The sequence below is a fragment of the Plectropomus leopardus genome, chromosome 4 (assembly GCF_026936395.1).
Source record: "Plectropomus leopardus strain MGB_pleo_1.0 chromosome 4, ASM2693639v1, whole genome shotgun sequence".
In the NCBI taxonomy this organism is placed as follows: Eukaryota; Metazoa; Chordata; class Actinopteri; order Perciformes; family Serranidae; genus Plectropomus; species Plectropomus leopardus.
In genome coordinates this window covers 11,254,084-11,280,570 of record NC_142179.1, presented here as the reverse complement: position 1 = coordinate 11,280,570, position 26,487 = coordinate 11,254,084, and the positions used below count along the sequence as shown (strand labels likewise).

Below are 26,487 nucleotides of genomic sequence, written 5' to 3'. Positions count from 1 at the left end.
ATACATTACACAATACATAATGAATGAAAGGGGATGACACAGTAAGTACAGTCACAGTTCAAAGTCAATCTAGTTAATCCGAAGCACGAAGGCCTGACGCACTGATGTTACACACAGAAGATAAAGGAGAGGATGTGAGTTTGTCAAATAAATATGAAACCTTGTGATGTGTTAAGCGTATCAAGTGTCACAACAGCATTTGTGTCATCTTGGATTTTGTACTGTACATTTCCAGTGAGTGTTGTGTTGTTTTTATCTCAAATGAGCCACAAAAAAGGAAACTGTAAAGGTGTGATAGTTTCTCCAACTTTATTGAATCCTTGAGTGCTGATGTGATTTACATTACTCCCATTAACAGTCTGCTCAGAGAATCCTCTCTGGACTTGGAAAGCAATCACACCAGATAGGACCAAATTAACAGGATAAAAATTAGCCAGAATTATCTAGTGGGACAAACACGGAGCCCTGACAAAGCAATTATGTTATATCATCCTGATTAGAGGAACTGTATAAATCACAAGTCTGCTTATGTGATGCAAGCTGCATACTTAAGTAATTCCTGTTCCCTGGAGACCACACTCCTCTTCAATATTTCATGAGCTGTGCTATAAAGGAAATCTCCCCGAGCAGAGTTAAGTGGAAGGTGAACTGGATGCCCTCTGCACAGGTAAGAAGACACAAGAAGACTTCTACTTTAGCATGCACAATAATCATATGGGAATTGGATATGGTATTGTGTCTTCTTCAGGATATCTGTCCAATGTGAGCGGAGAGACCTCTGGTGGCCTCTAGCAAAACTCTATTGAGTAAAGCAGTGGCTTACATTTCATTCATTTAGACGAGGCTTTCGTCCAAAGTGACTCACATTTTTCCCTCTTGAATCACAACCTTTTTTTGAGCTCAGTGTCAGGGACTTCGCCAGGACATTTTGATAAATGGACAGAAGGAGCTAGAAAACCTAATGTTAACTGTACCACCTACGCCACAGGTGCACTCAGTTTACATGGGAATAAGGCCATTCACATGCACATTAAAGCATTTCGCTGTTGTCAGACACAAACCTTGTCTGTCAGTGGGTTTTACCATTTCTCAACCAATGAAACATATTTTAAAGACAGTGAGGCAGTGGTACAGTGAGTATTGGTACATTTTCTGTTTGAAGACAGAAAACTACAATAGAAAAATGCTTATCTGGGTATAAAAAGAAAACAAACATTCTGTGTATCCACAAAATGAGGCTCCCATTCATCGACTATGGAGCGGCTCCAGACTTCATACTTGATGACATCACAAGTTTGAAACTTACATCTCTGGTTTCTGCTTTTGAGAGAAAGTAGCTCACAAATATTGATTGAACTTTCCTCGGTAATGAAAGTAACATATTGGAATTTTTAATTTTATTGGTGTCCTCCTTTTATATTGTTTTCACCTTGAAGAATTCATAAGCTTCCTCTCTGAAAAAAATATCAAAACAGCCACAAGGGGTCAGTATCTACCAGAGTAAAACATCATCATTAGGGTCCTTGTTGTTTTATCCAGCATACATTATTCCCAAAGGAAATGTTCTGCTTGTGTAACAGGATGTCAACAAACACACAATGGGTGGTTCAGCTTTTGCATATCTGCCTGTGTGTAAATAAAAATGAGTCATAATATACAAGCACAATATAACTTTGGGATTTTATGAGTCTATATTAAAAGAAAACAAATTTCAGATAATGGTTTTGTTTCAGCCAGGCGCAATAGCCCATGAAATGCATGTGGGACATTAAACTCTCTAACACTCAATTTAAAGCAACAGCTACGAGTGAGTCAGGAAGGTTTCACTGCAGGTTTTTATCGTCATCCAGCCCTGAGGCTGTTGAAGTCAGTTGTGTCCTTACTGCACCATTAGACCATTAAAATGGATGTCTAAACTATTCCATTTAAATAATACGATTAAACTTTATGAGTATAAAAACAAACTTTTATCATCTTTTTAAGGATCCTAGCCAATGTCAGTCACCTTTACTCTGGATTCACCAGCTTGTGTTTTTCACAGCTGTACATTTTAGCGGCATCATAGATTGATGGGATAGACCTCTATCCAATTTTTTTAAAGATATTGGCAACAGAACGAATATAACCTCAACTGCAGGGTTTAGGGAGACTCATGTCAAAGTGTCTGTTTTTCCTGCTGATTACAGGCAACAGTTAAAGATTTGATAAACAAATACTGCACAACTTCAGTGCATTTCATCAACATATCATTCCACACAAATCAAACTCCCACTGGAAAATGTTTTTAAATTTGTGGATGTAAAGTTGTCAGTCATATTGCGTGGCTCAGGAGGAGCGGGTTGTCATTTAAGGTTTTCAGTTCGATCCCCAGCTCAACATGTCTAAGTGTCCTTGAGCAAGACCCCAAATTCCTCCAAATGGGCAAGCCAGGGCCTCACATGGCAGCTGTGTTGGTGTATGAATGTCTATGAATAAGAGACAAACTGTAAAGTGCTTTGTCCAGTAAGGTTCAAAAAGGCGCTTTATTAATGCAGTCCATTTTTGTTCCTGTTTTTAACTGTCTGTCCTGCAAACAGAATTTCCTCCAGTGGGACAATGAAGATCTTGAAATGCATTCTTATAAAATAATAATTATATGCTGGTATAAAAAAAAACTCACATCAATCACACACAAGCTAGGATTATTGATTATGTGTCCTTTGTAGCGACACATATATCTTTGGCGGTCTTTGTTAAGTCATTTATGGCTACTAGAGGAGACTGAAATAGAATAAACATATGTAGTCATTTATTTCTAGGACAGAATAACTTCAGGCTTATATGATCAATAGATGTATTTGTGCATTTTTTTGTGATGTAACCTGTCAGCATGATGTCAGTGTTTTTCAGATGATGGCAGAGGACAAATGATGGCAATATCCCAGGCTGACCTGAAGTCCAACCTACTGTCTACATCAGTCACATGCTTATCTTTAACGGCTAAACCAGATGGGGCTCCTGATGACTGCAAATTCCTTTTTGGCCTCAACTTTATAATACTGTAAATATATATATATATAAAAAAAACACAGTGGTTTCTTTAAAGCTCACATTTTTAGGAGATGTTTTCTTAAGAAGGTACATTTAAGATGGGCTCCCTTTATGGTTAATACTGTATTTGTTAAACAAGAACATCTAAGATGACTCATTTTTTATATACTTTGGTGCACATTTATGTCATGAAAGTGAGCATGCATCACTGATTCCCAACAAGGCTGTAGCAGCAACTGAGGACAGTTGGGGTCATGTCCTCTGTATCTTTTTTGGGAATTCTTGGGTTTTAGCAGCTTAAAGGGCACTGACATTACACAGTGAAAATCTAAGACATTGTGGGGTTTTAAAGATGCCATCAAAATCCTCAGTATTTTGGTAAATGTGAAGGTTTTTAGTTTATTTTTGTTTTGTTTTTTTTACCATACACTTGGAGAATTTGTAAAGACTTTTAAGGACATAAGTCTGTCACATTTTCACATGTAAAGACACTATAAAAATGCACAAAGTCTGGGGATCTTGCAGGGTCACTGGCAAGACTACAACTAGATTCTATTGGAGATGATTTCCCATCCTTCCTGCTTCCTGGTGAAAAACATTAAGCCACACTTCCTTTAAGAAATATGACATAATAACAATTCCTTATGTGTCCAGAAAAACACATCCCTCTACAGTAACAAGAAAGGAAGCATCATAACTTGACAGTATTTCCGTAAAAACATTTTGAATTTTGTCACCTCAATTCACCACAGTTTTGGGGTATCTGAGGTAAATTCTTGGGACAAATATTGTATTTTACTCCACTACATTTATTTGAAAGCTTTAGCTACTAGTTACTTTGTAGCCTTAGATTATTAATACAAAATAGAAATCAACCAATAAATTATGATATATTATTATAAGTTAAGCAGTACATGAAGTGATTTAAATGCATTCCTGCTTTACCAGCAGCACATTTACACATCACACACATTATTATAATATAATAATACATATCATTCTGAAATGGAACATTCTGCATTGAAAGTAGTTTTACTTTTGATATGTTAGGTATATATTGATTGTACTTTTACTTAGGTAAAAATCTGAATGCAGGTATTTTACTTGTAGCAGCGAGTAGAGAATTTGCTGGAAAGTAACTAAGTACTTCAGTACAATTTTGAGGTACGTGCACATAAAGCCTACTTATGTATTTCCACGTTCCGCTACTTTATATTTCTACTCCATGACTTCTTCAAGGCAAATATTTTTACACAACTATAATTTGTCTGACAGCTGAAGTCACTTTTTAGGTCAAGAATCTGCATGTAAAACATTTAAACAGTTTAAAAGATATAATGCAATCTTAGAAATGTAACTACCCAACAGTATGTTAGGTAGTTAGAATTAGTTATAAATGCTGCTTACATAAATGCATCAGTAAAAATATTCAAATAAAATATGTAGATTATAGCCTATATAATAGGGGTCAACAGATTATCGGCCTGGACGATAATTGGGGTCAATATTTGGCATTTTGCAGATTATCTGTACCAGCATTTTATTTTAATAATTACTGATAAAATTAATTAATTTGAAAGTCCAAAGACAGTGTCACCATTGGAGGAACTTTTACTTTATAAAACCTCGGTATGTTTGTTTTTATGTATTCCTTTTTTAATTTCAATTTTCACTTGACTTTATTTTTTTTAAAAAAGTTGCTGGGAACTTGCTGTATTTGATGTTGAACATTTCAGTTTTGATTAAACATAATTTGCTAAAGGCATTTAAACAACATTTTGTGTTGGAGTTGTTATATTCCAAATTCTAAATACTGATTTTCACTTTTATTGTAAATAACCGTTTCAAATAGAGGTTATCAGTCTCCTTAACTACTAATGATCTGTATCAGTATCAGCCCTGAAAAACCAAAATCGGTCGACACCAAGAACAGTCTGAGTGAGGTAATTTGGCATAATGAGTACTTTTCCCTTTCAGCACATTTTGAGGGTGATATTTTTGTACTTGTACTTGAGCAAGATTTGAATGCAGGACTTTTCAATTTAACTGTGTTTTTGTATCCTGGGGTATTACTTTATCTTGAGCAAATGATCAAAATACTTCCACTGATTTCAACGAAGTGATATTGCTACTTTCTATTGAAGTAAAAGATCTGAGTAGACTACTCCTTACACCACTGTTGTTAAAAGGAAAGCTACATGTAAGACTCGTGACCTCAGTATTTTTTTTGCATTAGCAGCGTGTGATATGGCATTACACCTTACCCACAAAACGACTTCTCCTGAATGTGACAAACCGTCCTCACACTCTGCTCAGGCTCGTCTGTGGTGTCTTTTGGATGGTATGAAGCACTCAACACGTCTGCAGCAGCTCTGTTGTCGCACTCTCAGGCGGTTGATTTGTGTTGTCTGGGTGGATTGCAGCATCTTGTAGCTCCGCCCTCGATTATTCAGCCTGGTCGACGTGCGGTTGCTGCGCAGCGCGTGAAGGCAGAAGCGTCCGACGGGGCTCGGAGGGACACTGGAGAGAGACAGAGACAGAGAGGGACACCAGGTTGTTGTTGTATCGGAAAATACCTTCGCTGCAGTTTCTCACACTGCACCCTCTGGATTGAAACACACCGCAGTTTCCTCTCGGAGTTGACGAAGAGGGAGGGAGCGCGCTGAGAGGGATACAAACAGGGTTTTCTCCCACGCTGCGATAAGTTTGTACGCGGAGTTTGAGGAGTAGTTTCGGGGGTGAGCTGCCCGCTGCGCTTCCCTCCTTGCCCGGCCAGCCAGCCATAAGTTAGCCCGCTGTCTTCGTCCAGCTGCGCGGTGAATCATGGCGCTCAGAGCCAGGGCGCTGTACGACTTCAACTCCGAAAACCCCGGAGAGGTGTCGGTGAGGGAGAATGAGATCTTAACTTTGTACAGCGAGCAGGACATTGACGGCTGGTTTGAGGGGGCGAACAGCAAAGGAGAGAGGGGACTGTTCCCCGCGTCCTACGTGGAGATCCTGAGGAGCGACGCCGCCTCCACGCTCAACAACAACAGCTGCAGCACATCTGGGGACACTTACCCGGACTCCCGGTACGCCAACATCCCGTCCGGAGGTTTTGACGGCTCGTATAAGCCCCCGAATAAAGTTGAGAACTTTTCCAAACCGTCTGCGCCTAGTTTCACCACTTTCTCAGCTCCCGCACAAACACAGCAGCAGCACACCTACCAGCAGGCCAGTCCAGGGAGCGATGATGACTGGGATGATGACTGGGATGATAGCTCAACTGTTGCAGATGAGCCTGGGACTGTAGGAGGAAGGTATCATGACTTTGAAGGCAATGGGCCATCCACTTACAGGGTGTCAACGTCCTCAATGTCAAGAGGTAACGCACAGCAAGCAAAGAGCTCTGCCACAGTCAGCAGAAACCTGAACAGGTTTTCAACCTTTGTGAAGTCGGGAGGAGAGGCGTTTGTGCTCGGGGAGGCGTCTGGTTTTGTGAAGGACGGGGATAAGCTATGCGTGGTGATGGGTCAGTATGGCCCTGAGTGGCAGGAGAACCCGTACCCCTTTTCATGCACAATCGACGACCCCACTAAACAAACCAAGTTCAAGGGCATGAAAAGCTACATCTCCTATAAGCTGACACCTACACACACGCAGAACCAGGTGAACAGGAGGTATAAGCACTTTGACTGGTTGTACGCTCGGCTGGTGGAGAAGTTTCCTGTTATTTCAGTGCCACACATCCCTGAGAAACAGGCCACAGGGCGCTTTGAGGAGGACTTCATCTCCAAGAGGAGGAAAGGCCTCATATGGTGGATGAACCACATGACCAGCCACCCTGTCCTGGCCAGGTGTGATGTTTTCCAGCACTTCCTCACCTGCAACAGCACAGATGAGAAGGCCTGGAAGCAGGGGAAGAGGAAGGCAGAGAAGGACGAGATGGTCGGAGCCAACTTTTTCCTCACTATCAGCACCCCGGCGGCTCCGCTAGACTTCCAGGAGGTGGAGAGCAAAATAGACGGGTTCAAGTCTTTCACCAAAAGGATGGACGACAGCGCCTTGCAGCTGAACGCCACTGTCAGTGAGTTCGCCCGCAAGCAGATCACTGGCTTTAAGAAGGAGTATCAGAAAGTGGGGCTGTCATTCAAGGTCCTAAGCCAAGCCTTTGAAATGGACCAGCAGCCGTACTCTGCTGGGCTCAACCAGGCGATCTCTTTCACCGGGGAGGCGTATGAATCCATCGGGGAGTATTTTGCTGAGCAGCCCAGCAAGGATCTCGACCCCATCATGGATTTGTTAGCTCTTTACCAAGGACACCTGGCAAACTACCCCGACATCATCCATGTCCAGAAAGGTAAAATTACAGCACATTTTGTACATTTCTCACTTACTGATTTATCATTTTGTATACTGTTGCTTTCACAGGGGCCTCCCAGGAGCCAAATAATTCTATTCTTTGTGTATTTTGAGTCATCAGGACTCAGTTCATTGCCAACCTTTAAAGGGACAGTTCACACAAAAATGAAAAATTACATATTTTTCCTCTGATCTGTAGTTATTATCAGTATGAATTGTTTTTATGTGAGTTGTTGAGTGTTGGAGATATCAGTCGTAGAGATGTCTGCCTTCTCCCCAATATAATGGAATTAAATGGCACTCAGCTTGTGGAGCCCAAAAAGTACATTTGATGTCTCTTTCCAGAAATCATGACGCGGTTACTCAAGGTAATCCGCAGACTTTGTTGTGAACAGTTTTATGTAGGAACTCTTTTCACTCTGCAGCCAAGCTTATCACTGCACACAAGGATGCATGCATCGACTCATGGACGAGTGGCTTGTGACGGTGCAAGATGTAAACATTAATGGCATCCACCTCATCTGAACTGTGGCATTAGAAAAATTATGAATTTTTGACTTTTGGGTGGACTGTCCCTTTGAAGGCTTACAACAATCTGTATCCTGCTGATTCAAAAGACATAAATTAAAATAATTTGGCTAATAATAATTTTGGGGGGGAGTTAGAAACCCCAGAAAGAGCAGCAGAGGATGATGAGGGAGGGATCCCTCTTCCAGACAGACAGACGTGCAATAGATTACGTAAATAACAATTAAATAACAATAATGACAAAAAGGAAAGAGAAAGAAAGGGGGAGAGATGCACAGCAATAATGGTAACAAGCACATGTCATATTACAATAAGGATAGGTGTAAAATTACTAAATACACTCTATGGTAGCATATGATGTTGTGTGCATCACCTTATATACACACATAAAATTAAACAAAATGGTACGTGGGGGATCATGAATATGGTTTCTAAACGTTACTCTTCACCATGTTTGGCTGAGGTTCAGTCAGCATGTTGTAAAGTAAAAAAATAAGTGTGTTTGCTGGCTGTGAAAAGATAAACAGCACCATTAGTGTCAGGCAGGTTTAGTTGTTAGACTTGTCAACAGCGGACAGCAGTCAGGTTACAGCTTAAGTCACTTTGCAAAACAAATAGGCATTGTTTGCATTCTGGAGTCCGTTTACATGCCGCTGCCCCTGTTTGTCCCACCTGCTCAATCAAAAGGGCGGCACCCGTTTGGCTGTGCGTAATTTTCCATTACAGGGTGTTACATGAATAGTGTTACACTTAAGCACTCTGGAGATGGAGATTGTCCTACCTGGCTTGGTTATCACAACACTGATGCAGAGTACACACTTGCAGCTGAATCCTTTTCTGAATGATGGTCCATGTGTTCTGTTGTCTTTGCACAGAAAGTCAATGTTAGACTAATCTAGGCCATCCTCCTACATGACCCTAACCCAATGATTGTTCTCATTGTGTGGCAAAATGTCACTTTCATGAGAGGCTACGCTGTTATGCAAGAGGCACGGCATTGTAGCATTAGAGCTTAGAAGGGAAGCTCTGTTTACCATATGTGGAGATGTGGCACAGTTGCTTCCTTCTGATGGGGCAGAAAGCATGATAATTTAAAGAAAACTCAAACTGATCCTCTTTGTAGGTCTTACCTGAGCGACTGCTTTCTGAACATTTATATATGTGTGCTTTCATTGATCTTCCTCTTTTTATCACATGAAATCTTTACAATCACTGCCAACTGGAAACTGAGAACTCTACCTGGACCAGTGCCATGTAGGACACAACAGAGGAGATGGGCCCATATAGAGGATGATGCAAACTAATCCTCATTCCATGCATTATGCTCAGTCCCACTGCCCTAACTTACTAAAATCCCATGGCTCCCAGATTAGGGTGGGAATATATTCTTTTCATCCACCAGTCAGAGCCCCCTGTTTTTAATTTACCAGGTACATGGATCCTTGCCTTCTTGGTTTATCATTTGGGTCCCCCTCACAAATACTGGTCCTATTCATTCCACAATGCAGTGGGGAAACAGGACAGGCTGTGTTTACGCTGCACTGGGACACAAACTTCCCAGTCAGCTCAAATCAAGTTTGCCACGTAGGCCGCACACAGCCCAAATAAGGTGACACAGCCATTAAAACGGTCACAGTGCGATAAGCCCAGCCTAATACCACAGATAAGAAACTCTGATAGACATGGAAGACCTTGCTGCGGGCACTTTGTTGGGGATAGACAGCAGTGAAACGAGGCCTCGCCACACTGGGAGACTGGAAACAAAGCTGACAGGAAAGCCGGGGCATGCAGCAGATGAAAGGAGAGCCGCGTGTAGCATATTGAATCCCAAATTACTTTGATCTCATCTTGTTTTTTAGTGGACTGAGGCTGTTTAGTCCCTGTGTTTATTTTGAGTCCGGTTGAGCTTGTTTTCTCTAGTGCGTGCATTCCTTTCTCCCTGAATCAAGCAAGTGAAGAATGCATTCCTGATTTATTTCTATTCATAGGAAAGAAAGAAAAAACAGTTAAAAGTGTGTGCAGAATCTTTGTGTAACTACTCATATACTGGGTCTGTTCGTCTGTAGTGCCCAGTAGCTGCTAGAGGCTATAAACATGCATTATGCGTCATGGCAGTGACAGTGATATATCGGCACAGTTAATGCGCCTGCATTACATTAAATATTTTTAAAAGTTGCCTTGCTCATGACAGCTGAATGGCTGCTTGTTACTCAAATTGCTGACATGTTTCCAGGGAGCATTAAATGCAAATAACCTTTGCAAAGGTACTTGACATTCATGCTCTAAAGTGTACTCACCGCCTAGGTTTTGTAGAATCATGCCGCACTTGACAACACTGTAGTTAAATGACTGTAATTAGTAAGAAGAGGTGGTTTAAATGAAGTCATAAACACTGAATTTCACTGGCATATCATTGTGTGAAGACAATAATGTGCAAATGGGAGCTTAAACACACCAGTGACACACTAGAGATGTTCCGCCTGACGTTTAAACAGAAGATTCAGCTTAAACTAGTCGACTAGTGTTAATGCCCAGACACATCGTGCCAGCATCAAAGAACTGGAGAACTAGCGGTGCCCAGGCCGACTAATGCATCACCTCACGTCACCTGTTTCTCAAAAAATAAAATTGACCACAACTGACATCTAACCAGCATGTGTGCTCTGCGCCTGTGTGAGAGGAAATAACTCCACACCAGCAGCCGTGTTAGTCACCATTCAAAAAGGGAAACCAAAAGACTGTTCTGATGTTAGTTAACCAGTTAGCACATTAACAACACAATCCAATGTTTAAAGAATAAAACCTATTTATCATGCAGCAGCGAATGACACAATCCATCAGAAAATGTTTCTGCGAAAGAGTTCAATTGCTAAAGAAAAACACTCAACTTACATGATAAGTTTGTTTTGACCTCACTCCCTCTTGACTTAAGTTGTTTACGTTCCTCATTTCCATTTCTGTCCTAATGCACTGGGCCGAACTGCAAGTTAGAGTGATTTCATTCACTGACAGGCTTTAGGATATTGAATCGAGGAAAAAAAGCTAATAAGGTAAAAGGTGTGGGACACATCGCGGCGACCAGGGCCACAAACGCTCACCTGCAGCCCAACACTGACTAATGGCTGAGCTTTGAGTTGGTTTGTCAGCGCCGTAAACCAGAGAAATTATTCAAAAAACAGTCAAAATTGGGCACAATTTAATATGTAATGTTAATCATTGTCCTAAAAATATTGCATACATTTAAAGATTCATTTGAAATTGTTAATTATGTTTTTCCAATAACTAAATCATATTTTACCGGTCATTATAAACATTGCACAATATTCTATTTATTATTTTATTTATTATTCTACAAAACAGCTCCCCAAATAAAAGTTAACAAATGACATTCATTGTGAACACAATTTTTCATGAAAATAAACATTTTGGAAATATGCCTGATAATAGAAATTGCAGCTTCATTGTATTGAAATAGTAATCATTTAAATAACTAGTTAAACTAGGTTATTCTGGTGCCGACTAGCGAAGGTAGCAACCTTTTATTGACATCCCTACCACATACATGTTCAGAGTTTGGCATTCTTTCTGTCCATTTCTCTCCTTTTTTCCTTTCTCTTCTTTCGCTTCCCTTTTCCTATTCCTGTGCTCTCCCATCTGTTGCTCAGTTTTAATCCGCCTTTCCTGATAAACGTGTGAAGGAAATGTCCACATGTGCTGTTCTTCTGTTATGAAGTGAGGTTTATTGCAGTCCTCTCCCAGTTGTGACACCCGAAGAGAGGCTCAGCCACATCCTTTGTTGTCACAGACCAGAGTACACGTTTCCGTAACAGAAGTGGTCGCACAGAAACTCGTCAGGCCACCTAGGTCAGCTAGGACTGAACAGTGTGGTATTGATGCATTGGTGGAGCTGTAATGAAGATTTGAAGTGAGGCAGAAGGTTAAGTAGTAACTATGACAGCTTCACAAGTGCAGGTTGAAGCTACTAAGTCTGGTCATTACACACATTTAAGAGGTTATCTCGTGCAGTCCTATCGCTCTCTTTAGGAGAGGCCTGTCAGAGCACTGCTTATCGAGTGTTATCAACAACTCAATTCCATTTTTAGCTTCCAGTATCTGTCTCATTAGGACCGCAGACACCAGACAGGTTTTTATTTGTCCCTGCGGTGGAAGTAAACAGTGAAACATGAGCCGTCCCACAGAGGGACACAGAGCATCAACGTATTGATCGCCACCTCTGCAGGGCCCCCATTAGCCATTAGCGCGGAGCTTGACTGGGACAATATTAGCTCATGATATTGACATAATAACTGGTGTTGCTTTCAGGAACTTTTTGAGCTTCACGTTCTTTTATTTTTGTACTTTTATTTTTGTCCTAATCTGTTATCGTGGCACTGGTTTTGTTGTTGCTTCTTATTTCAGGCTCTTGAGAAAGAGGAAGGGAGGAAGGAGAAGGGTTTCATAAACGCTCACTGTTTACAATCCAAAGATAGGGCTGACTCTGGTTTGGCTGATTACCAAAGAAGCTATTTGATTTTGCAAGTGGAGAATCCCATTATCCAAAATTATTGAAGCTCGAGACGAAGGGGAAAATTGAATATAAAACTTTTTACAGCGTTCATTGCAGTCTAAAAATGGTCCAGTAGCTGATGTTTAGGTGAACACACAGCTCACATCATGTGACCTCAAATGTGACCTCCTCTTAAAGTTCTTATTCAAACACTTACTCAGTGTGACAATATTGATTTTGCTTGCAGTGCTTCTTGGGGGAAAAACTTGTAGTTGACTTTAGTCCAGGGCAAATGATCAATTTAGCTAAAATAACAGAGCACCACCCACGAACAAATAATGTTTTCATCCTGTTGATAAAAGTGCTCAGTAGAAGACTTTATCAAGCTAACAAAAAGTTTTTTTGGGAAGGAGCACTGATAAACTTAAATGTCCTCAATCACATTTCCATACTGTAGTGTACACTTGTCTGTTTCTATAATTTAATAAGTTTGCTATAGACTACATAGTAATACTGCAAAAGAAAGTAAGCTATCTGTGATGAATTAAGTTAATAAATCATGAAGTTGGTCAAATGCATTTTGGCTTGGCCTGCTTGTTAATGTTATCTCTTCAGCCCATCACTAAGAGCTTTTTTTTCTGTCTGATTTCATCAGTTTAATCACTACATGAAGTGATTAAACAATGGCAGACAGGTTGGGGAAAGCACCGATTTACACAGACGTCAGGTTTTCCTGCTGAGTCAGCCTTTCAGCCGACACTCCCTCTGTGCAAACACTGCAGGCCTGTCTGATATATTCTTACAGGCTATTTAAATGTCCTCTGATGCACCAATGGATGACCGAGGTGGCCGAGTGATGAGATGGGGATTGCCGCTGGTTGCCCAGGTCACACGCTCACATAGCTCGGTGTTGTGTAACCAGGGATTACGTAAGAGCTGAAAGGCTGCCTCCAGTGAGTCCAGGAGGGCTCAGTGCCACCTCCGTACACCCGGAGAGGATGTTTTCTTATTCTCAGTGTGACACTGCAGTTATGCTACAAAGCTCATTAATCAGAGGCAGTAATAAGTAGCTCTACAGCTTGTATCTCCATATGTTAACACAGCAGCATTATGTGTCTGAAATGCAGGCAGGATCGAGTATTTTTTGTCAGTCACTCAGTAACACTAAAAAGCAAAGATAGCAGAAGCAGCTGTTGGGTAACAAGACATCAGATGCAGCATGGCATGACTTGATAACCTAAAAGGGATCTATTGTGGTGAAGTATGGTTTTCACTTCTTTTATTGTGATGTACATGGCAGCCGTGGTATTCAGAACCTTTGCATAAGCTTATGAAAACGTCTTTAAGTATTAAAAGTACTCATGCAGAAAACTGTCAGTGAGTTTAATAAATCCAAATAATCTAAATCATTAAAGGGAAAAGCAGCCAGTCCTCATATTTTAAGAGGCCGTAAACACAAAATGCGTTGCATTTGAAATGACTTTAACGATTATCAAAATAGTTGCCAATTAATTTTCTATCAATTGACTAATTATTTCAGCTGCATTTGAATATTAACATATGGATTGTGTGCAAAAAAATCTTAATTTGTAAAGTAACTAGCTACTACAGATATGAAATAATTGTAGTCAAATAAAAAGTTCAGTATTTCTCTCTGAAGTGTAATGGAGTAGAAGTTGAAAGTGGTATTACATAAACATACACAAGAGAAAGTATCTCAAGTAATGCTTACACTACAAAAAAAGGTGTTCTGGCTCTCCAGAGAGTCGTACAGACAGATCAGTTAGGTCATGAACTCGAACTAAAAGGAAACTCAAGTACACTTGTGACCGACAAAACTACACACTATCTTACGCTGGGATCACCCCCGACCAGGACTCAGCGGTCAGCAACCTGACACAAATATGGGCCAGGTGCATAAACTGGAGTCAGGCAATGGCCTCTCTCCAACTTACACTCTCTTACTTCTGGCCTATTTGCTCAGACCACACCCATCTTCAGATATGGCCATCATTTTGATCTCAACTACACACCTTTGAAGTGTCATGATGGCATCTTGCACGGTTGTGATTTTATGGCACTGACAGAAATCTGTCGTGAGTAGGTGTGGAAAGTGATGTTTTCATTGTTTGTTAGTCTTTTGGTTGTTTGGTCTAAAAATGTCAGAAAACAGATGAAAATGCCAATCAGCATTCCCCAAAGCTCAAGCTGACATTCTCAAATGTCTCATTTTGTCCACAATTCAGAGATATCCAGTCTACAGTCAAAGAGGAGTAAAGAAACAAGAAAATATTCACATTCAAGAAGCTGGAGTCAGAGACTTTTTTTCTTCAAAAAGAAATACTTAAATTGATTAAAATACTCTCAACAGCTTCTGTGGTAGTTCCTGCTACAATAATTGTCACCAGGATGACATTTTTCCATGATGAGACACAGAGACTCGAGGTGAAAACAACAGCAGCCGTTGCAACGTTGTCGCGGCTGATGAATATTGTCTAAAAATTAGCAATTTGAAGACGTCATCTGGGAAATTGTGATAGCATTTATCAAACAAATGAGAAAATATTCAGCAGAATAATCACTAATGAAAATCGTCTATTTGCAGTCCTGGTTGACGGACTCAGAGTCTCACTGGTGTTTTTGCAGCAGGCTTTTATAGATTACTCTGCAGCAGCTGTGAAAATGATGTGGCTGTCAGTATTTTACAGTCTGCTGACACCATCTTCTATAACTGAACTCTTGCCTTTCTCATAAAATCTCCATGGTAACAATTATTCCTCCTTAGTCCATTAGTGAGCTTTTAAAACACAGGAAGCCAGAGACCTTTAAGACACAGCGAACACCTTTGGGATTGGCATTTAAGTCTTTGGACAGCTGTGTTTGTTCCCATCTCTCTCTGTTCCACCCCCGTGTCTCCGCTCCCCGTTATCTTTGCCTCTCTTTCTGTCATGTTCAATCTGTGGTGCATTAAAGGAATTTCAAAGATTTAGGTTAAACTGCAGCCGAGGGAGCGACAGCCAGAAGGCAAATGGGCAGACTGTGTGGGGAAAGGCGATAGTCAAGAGATATCTTTTTTTCTGAGGGAGGGGTTGTCAACATATTTCTTTGCTCTGTGTGCTTTAATAAGAGCCTCACATGCTGCAAGACGCAGACAGACGGAGAAAAAGGCAGTCGTCAGGCATTTCTGTGAACTTTAAGAGTAGACAGAAGCCAAGAGAGTGCAAGGTTAGGTCAGTAAGTCTTGTGTGGTCTCACATTTCAGGAAAGAGCCGGGCTGAATCATACTTTCAACAGAGTGCTGGTGACTAGGCTCACATATAGGTGAGAAAATTGCATGATAGGCCAATACAGGAAGTCTTGCTGTATGCCTCAAGGGCACAAATGTCACCTTCACACGCCGCCCTAAGCCGATGCTCGGAGGTGACATTGTCTGTCAGTTGATTGTGCAATGAATGAAACTGCAATAATCTTACTCAGTCTTGTCTTTGTCGTTTTGAAATATTACAACATGTCAGTGTCAACACTTTATAACATCACACCTGCAGTGATGTTAGAGAGTACGACAGTGTTGGTTTCTGCCATCCTTTTTACAGAGAGATCGCACTACAGGGAAGCTATGAAGTTCCTTCTTTACACTACATTTGCATTTTTACACAGAACCAACTGACGGTGACATCGTGCCAACGTGTGACTTTTGATAGATTGCTGAATCTAAGAGGTGTGATGGGTGTAACATGTAACACAACAGCATCATGCCAATAAAAATGATTTAACATTTCTCTTAAATGGCAGTTGATCTCGCCGTCTGCACAGAGGGTAATTTGAGATTTTTTTACGGCCGCTGTTCTTCTTCTTTGAGTTAATCCTTTGAAACCTGAAAAAAGGCTTGATTTCTTTCAAAAAACATTAGAAGAAGGCGGTAAACAACGAAAAAAGAAATGATTCAAAAATCAGTGGCTTCAAATTCCCGCCTTGAAGAGGCAGCTTAAAAGGGTTTCAAAGTATTCAGTCAACCCATATTTCTGCCACATTAACAAGGACACATCAAGTCACGTAAAACATCTTAGGGCAACAACTATGATTATTTTTGCCATCAGTTAATCTGCGTATTATTTTCTAAATCAATTATTTGGTCTGTTCAGAAAATGTTTCAAAAATGCTGATCATAACTTAAATGATGAGGCTCCTGGCTTTACCACGTTAAAAATTGTCAAGAAATATTCATAGAAAGACAGAAAAACAAGAACTGATGTAAGCACACGTACATTAGCATTCATGTCTCAGCCCAGAGAAGTGTTTCTTTCTTTGACTCCAGCTGCGACATGTAAACATTTTTAAGTACTTGGATCCGACAGAAGGTCATATCCTGTCAGTTCCTCTTGCGTTTCAACTCGGTGCGTACTGCTCGTGACATTTCTTACTTTACTCGGTCAGAAAATGTCAGCAGTTTGATAAGTCATCTGTCATCTGCTCCCAGTGTTTTGACCCTGCCTTCTGCTCCCATCCAACCATCTGTCTGGGAAGATGTAGGCTAATTTCTTGTTTTGGCACCAGTATAGCTAAAGGCATGCTCTGAATACAAAACTCTGCAGTGTTTTTTAAAAGAGAAGAGCAGCAGTGACAGTTGACATGTGTGAAAATAGGAGGTTTGTAAAGCATCATGTCTCGATGCGCTCATGCCACAAGACTCCACCACAGTGACGACAGCAAGTCTTACTGGCAGAGAGAGACTCAGAGGTGAAACTTTCAATATGCGTGAGATGCTGGATTTCCTTTCATAATGATTGAAGCAAAATCTGCCAAACTAAAAAAGCAACTGAAACTCATCAATAACCACCAAATGACACTGATCAGAAGCAGCTGAATATTTAAAATCAAACATGCTGGGTCCTGTCTGACCTTTTGAAACCTGGAGTGGCATCACTCTTCTCGTGCTGCTGTCAGACACCTTTCACAAGTATTTAAACCTTTGAAGCTGAGCAAACTGGTGCGATTTCTTTCAGAAACGAGAGGAAAAACACAATTAGCAGCTTTGTAAAACATGTTCTACAAATTACAAGAAATAAGTAAAATTAGATATTTTTTTTTACAAAGCTAGGGAAAATTTGTCGGAAAAAAAGAAAAAAGTTAGGGAAAAAACTATAAAAAAAATATCAAAAATCAAAATTACATCTTCAAAATTATGTGACAGCATTATATAATGTTTAAGCACTTTTTTCTCTGTCTTATTTTCAGTTAACTTTCTTGTACTTTCTAGTAATTTCTGGCTCATTTGTGGTGTAATTTCTTCTTTTGTCACTTTTTGCCTTCTTCCTTACGTTTTTGAAAGAAATTCAGCCAATTTGCTAATTTGGTAGAAGACATGAAAACGACTACTGGGTTGGTATGAAACTAGCAATGACAGTGGGGCTGTGTAAGATGGGGCCTAAAGGGAGTAAACCTTTTTTAAAGCCGTCTTTTATGAAACTGTATTTGCATGAAAGTATTTACATTTGAAAACGTGTAGCTACAATTGATCGTTTGCCAAGCCCCACCCTTAGTTACTGTAGTTAAGTGAGTCTAGCCCTCAGTTCATGCACAATGATGATGGCAGATAACTGATAAAACCTCACAGTCAATTTTAAAACTTTTAAGTTCCTGATTTCAGACACAATTATACAAAGTCCCTTACAGACTGCCGGCCTTAGCTAAATAGCTAAAGTTAAGCCTAAATCAGCTTCATGAAAACAGTTTTAGTTTCCAGTTGACTTTCAAATTAAAATCCTTTGAGAGAGGGTCTTAAATATGCCCTTCATGGCCACATACATGCTATCAATATAAAAAACTGAAGCTACATTCCCCAGGCAAAAAGTCAGCACAACCACCAGCTGATGATGGGTGTAGAGGACGTAGAAATAAATTTAGAAAAAAACAGATCAAACTCAGGTCTGAGCAAACACTGAATTGCTTAACTGTGACATCAGCATGAAAGAATAGCTACAAATCAGCCCTGTGCACATTTCCTTGGCAGTTGCCAGCATTCATATTACAGTATGTCCTTGAAATTGCCAACAATCCAACAATCATTGATGGTATCAAACTGCCGGCAAAATCCCCTTAAATGGTTGTTTAGAAAAGGCCTTTGAAGTGACATAATGTGATAGATATTCGTTAGAGTCATAATCCCTAACTATAGACACAGATGTAGCTCCGGTTCTCAGGGAGTTTGGAACAAACTGTTCGTCAAACTATTTTTGGCCAGTTCCTTAAAGTTATAAATTTCCTGTCAAGCTGTGTTCTTGAATCTTAATAGAGGGGAATATTCAGATTATTAATTAACTTCTCTGACTCAGATGTCAGTTTAGTGTTAAAGGAAATAAAAGTCAAATTGGCTTGATTTCTTAAAAAAAAAAACATGGGAAGAAGGCAATGAGCAAAAAAAGAAAAAGAAAAAAATATGTAAAAAGTACAAGAAAATTATGTGACAATTAGTAAGAAAAAGGAAAAGAAAAAGAAAGTTAAAAAACATGGTAATTATCTGAAAATGTTTAAAAATGAAAATCATTTTGTAGAATAAGTTTAAATATGTAATTATGGCAATTATGAACATTGTTTTTCCTTAGCTGTTTTGCCTAGAATTTTTTTACTGTACATTTTTCTCTAGCTTTTTAAACATAATTTTCTAAATCCACTAATTTCTTGGAATTTGTGTGACAAATGCTGCTCATTGCCTTTTCCCCCATGTTTTTGGAAGAAATGTGCTCAAGGTTCAAAGGTTTAAATACTCATGAAAGACAGCACAAGAAAAGTGATTTTGCTCCAGGTTTCAAAGGGTTAAGGAAGGAACGTTGTTTAAAATGTAGTCTATGTGTGGGCTGTTTTCCCACGCTGGTTAAAACCGTATCTGGATGACTGAGCACTGATGAGTAAATGACGTGGGTGTTTTCCATTTGCAGAACATGCGATCTCACGAAGCTCTTTCAGTAATAATCATGATAATTATAAATGTTTCCATGAAACAAAAAATTAATTTTGGTCAATATTTTCTTTACTTTCTCGTCTCCAAACAGGAGCCCTGACGAAGGTGAAAGAGAGCCAGAAGCATGTGGAGGAGGGCAAGATGGACCGGGCGCAGGTGGAAGGCATCGACGAGCGCTGCAACATCATCTCCTGCGCCACGCTGGCTGAGATCCAGCACTTCCACCAGATCCGCGTGCGCGACTTCAAGGCGCAGATGCAGCACTACCTACAGCAGCAGATCGCCTTCTTCCAAAAAATCACAGGCAAGCTGGAGGAGGCTCTGCAGAAATATGACAACGCGTAGTGGATCGCTTGTCTCTGTCCATCGGTTTTGACCTTGGTGATAAATGACACGTGCCCCTCCCTCGACCAGCCAGTGGAGTTTTGGCGAACAGCCGCCGGTGCCACATACTGGTGAATGCTGTTCAAACCAGCAGGGAGGGACATTCAAGGAGGTGACGCTCCAGTAATAACGACATTTCAACCAAATCCAGGTTTCTGTGTGAGTTGGCCACATTTTGTAGGGGGACTGGATGTTTTTCTTTAAGAGAAGACATGTAATTTAAAGAAAGGCGGACGTGTAATATGAACAGTCTTATAGATTTAATGAGAATCAGTGATGATGATGGTGCACCTCCTGGTTTCCTAAGAGGGTGAATTAAAGCTAATAATGTGATGACCCGCAGAGAGAAAGAGCTGCATACACACTCGGTGCAAGATTTCATATATCACGTGTTTTTTAGCCTTACAACACTGTTTTAAACTGACTGTTTATAAGTGACTGTCACTCCAGGAGCAGCAACGCTCCAGTGGCAAACACACTGCCTTCCGAAAACACTTAAGCCCTTCCCAGTATCTCTCTCCTCGGACAAACAGGACGAAATGTTTACACTTCTCCTGGCTGAGCAGCCACTGTCACCACTGTCGCGCTGTGCCTTCTGATTACGTCTCTCTGGTCAGTTTTGTTACTAGTTACTAAAAAGCTTTATATTCTGTATATGTAGAACTATATTCTATTTGTTTTTACAAAGCTACAAATTTTGCAGTCTTTGAAAAAAAAGATCACTGTGCTTTGAATGAGCAGCGTCTTTTATGGCAAATAATATTGTTTGATTATGCCATTTTTATTCCCCCCAGTTGATTTTCAACACGCACAGTGTGACAAAATCAGGATCAAGAGAGGATTACCTGCTTTCACAATAGGAACCCATGCCTTACACAGGGCACAGCCAGCGCTGGTGCTGATTTAAGCTTGCAGAATTTGAGGGATGAGTATGATGGACACTTACTACACTGAATCATTTGTGTCGACAAAACATTGGTTTTCAGGCTTAGTTTTGGGGAAGTGTTCAGAGGCAGGCTGTTAGAGGGTCGAGGGTTCCTCACCTATTTTAATAATGCAGTCTCTTTAATCACACTTCTAGACAGTTCGACTCCACTGCTGTTTTTAACCTTGACGATGTTGGTTGCATCATGAGGAGATTTGATATAGAAGCAGAGACGCTGAATAAATTTCCTCCTTCACAGAAAGCTTTTTGATTGGTCCTGTGTCTTTTTACACATACTACAAATTAATACCCCATTCCCCAAATGATAATTTCGATATTAATTACTCACCCTGTCACATTTAATTTTTGAATAAAATGTTTTTCTCCCATGCCGCTGAGATGAATGAAGAATCCAAGAAAAGAGGAAACTATTGATGAATTAATAGGGGTTTAAAAATACCAAAACTATATGAAAACATACATTTACAAACTCTCCCACAACTTAGTGTAACCAGAGTCTCATTAATCAGTCATATGCTCAGTACCTGACAAAAAGACAACACTTTCTGATGAAGAAGTAAACAAAAACTTAACTATGCTTCAAAGCCAGAGTCGATTAAAGAAAAACATTGATTTAACCTTGCTGAACACGGGAGCTGCTGGTCTACTGCTGCCTAGATCAATAAGTTTGTTTGTGTTTTTCAGTAACTTTGGTGAATCAGAATTAACCCTTTAAATCACAAAAGTTGCACAAGACCACAAAAAAAAATAGCTGATTGAGGCAACAGTAGACCAGCAGTTCCTGTGTTCAGAGATGTAAAATTGCTGTTTTTGTTAATTGAGTCTGGTTTTAATTTGATTTGTATTTTGTAACTTTATTTTGAACATGTAAAAAGAGAAAGAGTAATGATCACACAAACAAGCAGGCACACAGAATAAAGTAATATTTACAGACAATGAAAAACATATAGCAAAAGGAACTCTAACATTTGATGACTTGGTTTACATAATCAAAATGGAGCTAGAAGAAGTACAAACAGTAGAGCACAGAAAAGGTTCACTTTCATTCAGTTCACGGTCAGAGAGGGAATTCTATTTTTGAAGTACCGAGCATACAACTGGATAAAAGAGACTTGGATTAAACTGCACAAGTTGTGTTTTTGGTTTAGTTTTGCTGTTGAATTTTCTCAAATTTTTGATTCTTTGATCACTGGTTTTGTGTAAGAAAAACAAGTTTCAAATACAAATTCAGCGTAATATATAAGCCATTAAAGTACATATGATAATTTAGGGATGAAGTATTCCTTTAAATATGCAATATCTCATCTTTTTTTTTTTTTTTGTTCTTTTGATTTGTATGAATTTATCTGATGGAGCCTGAGCGCACTGGGAAAGAGACAATAAGGTCCGGGTATGTGTCCTGACAGGTTAATTTGCCCTTTAACGGTCCCTCAAAGCGCCTCAGACTCTCACACTATACAATTTATACGACCCATGTAATGTATCCACCTTCCCATTTGATGATGGCAGAAAGACAAAGGGAGCAAACTGTGCAGCCCTGCAGGCCTCCTTGGCTGCATCCCTGGAGGACCGGTGTGCCGTGTCAGTGTTTCACGCTAAGCTCACGCTCTGTGCTTAGATCTGCTGACAGCGCAGGGCCCGACCAGCCATCTGGGACATCTGGCCACTGTTAAAATTGCCGAAGCGTATGACAGTGAACACGCAGTCAACAGGAAAAGGTCAAAAATAGTTTTTCATTAGCTGTCATCTCCAAAACTTATAACAAAGATAACCAAAACGCAGGACAGCGCTTACTGAAGATAACATGTTCTCCTCACACAGATGGTCTGATCTGATAGCAAATTCTCCCTGTGCACATCAGCAGTTTTGTCCAACACTGGCCCTTTGTTTGCTATCTTGAGGTGAACATATTGTGCAGCCGTGCAGAGTTTGTCTTTTCTGTTTTTGTTTTGCTCAGTGAGATCCTAGTTTGATAAATGTGATGTCGAGCAGAAGATAACAGAAAGCAGCAGCTTTCATCACCGTGGGGTCTTAAGAAGCAACACCCAGGTCTGTAAATATGTTCGTATGTTAATATGAATAGGTTGCCAACTGCATAATCTCTTGCCAAGGTATCTAATTGATTGCAAAATTGAGAATCTATTAAATAAATGTACTAAGATGCTACTCAGTGCTGTGATGACATGCAACAAGATATTCTCTCAAACATTAGAGCTTCTCTACGTGTAGTTAATGAAGCCATTTCCTCAAGGATGAGCAGATGCCTTTTAATTCTAACAGGGCTGAAAGTCTACAGAAACATTCACTTAAGACTATGTCTACCACATGTTAGCGCTAGAGGTACATTCAGAGGATCACCAAAGTCATTAAGGTACATCCTTGGGGAACCATGAATACCTGCACAAAATCTTGTGCTAATTCATCAGAAAGGTTTTGAGATGTTGAGCTGGATAAAAAGTCAGGGAGGTCTCAGAGGATTAGGATTCATCCTCTTGAAACCATGATTATCTGTACATTCAGAAAAAAAATCTAACGCCTGCATACCAACTCCATGCCAGAAAATTTTAACCAAGATGTTTCAGTCCCACTTGGATCTTCGTCAGGTAAATTCTAGTTATTCTGACCTGCCAAAGGTCCAGATAGGATTGAAACATTGTCCTGATTAAGCTTTTGGGGCATGGAATACGTCTGTGGCTGTTACTTTTTTACTTCATGCACACTGTTTTTCCATAGCCTTGCACCTACATGATAACAGTTCTCCCTCAACCATGAATGTCTGTACCAAATCCAACAGCAGTCGACCAAATTTCCACTAAAAAACAAAACATGCAGATGACACAAAAGAACAACTCTGGGTATCATGAACATGTTAAAAACATAATGGCAATCCGTTTAATAGTTGTCGAGACTAAAAAACAAAAACCTCAACATGCTGGAAACACTAAAGGACGAGTCTGTGAAAAACATAAGTCAGTAGTTTTACTCTAATAAAGACACAGTGGTGCTGAAATATTAGTCTGTACAATTAAGGGCTGTAAACTGACGTGTGTGCTCCAGTCCCTTTCTTACTCCTTGGAAAATCTGTCATTGAGCTGAGCAGCACCCGATTTGGTTGCATACTGTTAGATGATGCAAGGGGAACCCTGTTTCAGTGGTTTCATCCTCTGGGGATCATGAATGTTTGTACAAAATTTCATGGCAAACCAACAAAATGATTGTGAGACTTATTTCTGGAATAAAAAGGCCGACAGGCCGACAGACCGACATTGCCTTCTGTAGATCTACACCTCTAGCACAACTAATAATATCCTGTCATGTGGAAACTAGAAACTCTCAACAACTCCTCTTTCTTTCCTGTCCTCTATTTTTCTACTTTAATCTCTGGTTTTCATTTTCTACATAAACTCAACAAGATGCACACCGCCTGTAGTAATCTCATCCCTCAGGCCTTCTGTCAATACTGCCAACGCCCAGGGAAATGGGTGCTCCTGTTTTTACATTCTTGCTCTTCCCATCTATAAGCGTAGCTGCTCTGAATTAGTAAAACTAATAAATGTTAGACACATATAGCTCCAAAAAAGAACTAGAACACTTTGAAATCAATGATGATAGACCCACGTATAATAAGAGCAGTGACTTAGTGGTATTTTTTGAAGATTGTGTTAAATGTGAGTGAGGTCTTCATTTTGAGTGCATTGCATGTTATTCTGAGAGAAAAATGGGGGCTTCTTACTCACCACAGTCTAGCAAGCAGGAAACAACAGCTCTTGATTCAGACTTGGATTTTTCACAGTGTCAGCAGCTGACTACATTCCACAGACACAAACGTCAAGTGTGTGAAACCGACGGCCACCAGAGCAGCGTACCGTCCAGATGCTGCAGGGGGAACATGATAACAGAGCATGACACAAGCGCAATAAGACTGAAAACATGGATGATACAAGAGGTCGAGCTTGATTTTCTGGAGATTTTGTTCTAAAAGGGTTTATTATCGAGGCAGTCCCAGCATTTCAGCTCTAATGAGAAACATCACATTTTCCAAAATAAGTGGCCATCACTGCTGCTTTCAGATTTTGGCTCTTTTCCTTTTGGACTTGCAGAGACTCTCTGGAATTCACTGAATGTAACCCAGAGACATTCTGTACCTTTGTCGTCAGTGTGGTGACGACCCGAAAATTGAGAAAATCTGGCTCAACCCCTTCACAGCTGCTCATTTTCTGCTCACACAAAGAAAAAAGTAATCATCTGACAGCATGTTTTCACCTCTATCATAGCTGAATCAGTGTTTAACAGTTTTTTTTGTTCACATAAACTTGTTTACACATCGCCCGATCAAGAAATTGGTTTGTTTTCCAGACGTTTGAATAACTGGCACTGAGAGGCAAAGCAGTATTTCAGAGAACAGGGTTTCCCCCTGTAATGACACTGCACTGACGCCGCATTTAACCACATTGCTTTCATAAAGACTGAATCAACGTCTCAAGATCCTTGTGCTGATTACACCCAATTCCTGTTGCACCCTCCCCGTGCAACACTCAGGTCTGATTCCTTAACCCTTTAAAACCTGAGCAAACTGGTTTGACTTCTCTCATGAGAAGAAAGCAACAAACAACTTAACAAAACATGGCACAACAATTAGCAGGATTGTTTTTTTTTAATTAAAAATGATAATAAAAAAAGTAAAAAAGCAGAAAAAACAACAAGAAAATGACCCAGAGAAAAAATATGTATACTTCTTTTCTCTATCATATTTTTTAAATATATGGTTATAATTTTCATATATATAGCTTTCTGGACAGTTTTCCATAGTTTTTTTTCTTCTCCCTGTTGTAAACTAATTTTCAGGTTATTTTTACCTTTTACTAATTTCTTGCAATTTGCAGGACATTTCTTACCAAGTTGCTCTTTGCCGTTTTTTTCTTGTGTTTTTTCAAAAAAAATTGCTTTTTAAATAAAATCAATGTGCTCACACTTCGAAGGCTTAAATATTTGTGACGGGGATCTGAATGCAGCACGGTGATTTCACTCCAGGTTTCAAAAGTGTTAAGAAACAGGGGTAGAACCTCTAAAACTAGGAGTTCAGACTCATTTTTGTCATCAAAGATGTCCTCCAAATCACTCATCTCTGCTAAGATCCTGCAATAACACCTGTGCAACTTTTCACATCTGCTCACTAATCACTGTCAGCTCATCACCTCCCTCTTTGGAGCACTTGCACTCCCATGACATAATTTCACACTTGCACAGCTTGACCCTGACTTCCTCTCATTGCCTCAGCTGATTAAAGCCTTCCAAATGTCACATTATAATGCCAGGAAATGCCTTGAGGCAAACCACAAAGATTTGTTCCCTCATATTTCTTCTTGTAATATTACTATATTGCTTAAAGAGGAAGTGCAAAACCAAACAGGATTTCTGTTAAAAGGAAATGGTTTGTTTAAGATTGCAGCGCCATATTTCAAGTCAAGCAGTGACGAAGAGAACATGTTGTTTTTGCACGGTGTGTTGAAACAGCTGCTGTCTGGTGCTCCCTATTGCACAGATAGGACTTTATAGCTGTGTGGGTCAAATTTAGAGCTGTACATTTCAGCTTTAGCTTCCTCAGATTTGACACAGATAAATTTGGGCTTTAAAGTGTGTAGGATTGAGGAAAGGCATGTCCAAGGTCTGGTCAGTGGTGTGACCAGACTTTGTTTTTTTACTGGGGTGGCCTATGTGGAGAACTGACTTATGCAGAGGTGGCATAAAGTACGAGCTCTGCTACAGACACACATTGACACAGATTTAATTTCC

The 26,487-nt window shown here is 40.0% G+C and overlaps 1 protein-coding gene and 1 long non-coding RNA gene across 5 annotated transcripts in view; one reads left to right on the top strand and one right to left on the bottom strand.

The window, feature by feature from the left end:
* Positions 1–295: 295 nt before the first annotated feature.
* LOC121943895 (uncharacterized) overlaps positions 296–26,487 on the bottom strand; it is a 29,605-nt gene continuing 3,413 nt past the window's right edge. Inside the window, exons 2-4 of one of the 4 annotated variants that reach the window (XR_015776395.1) lie at positions 24,432–24,570; positions 5,295–5,550; positions 296–3,615 (exon numbers count right to left, since the gene is read on the bottom strand). This is a non-coding gene — a long non-coding RNA (uncharacterized LOC121943895). Of the gene's footprint in view, positions 5,551–21,974; positions 22,361–24,431; positions 24,571–26,487 lie in introns of those variants that run through there. The other 3 variants (XR_015776397.1, XR_006105877.2, XR_015776396.1) reach the window with 3 other exon arrangements.
* On the top strand, positions 5,526–20,935 carry snx18a (sorting nexin 18a). The gene is made up of 2 exons (XM_042487489.2): positions 5,526–7,369; positions 19,456–20,935. Exons 1-2 carry the CDS (start codon positions 5,854–5,856, stop codon positions 19,707–19,709), a joined length of 1,770 nt encoding a protein of 589 aa, XP_042343423.1. The 5' UTR covers positions 5,526–5,853; the 3' UTR covers positions 19,710–20,935.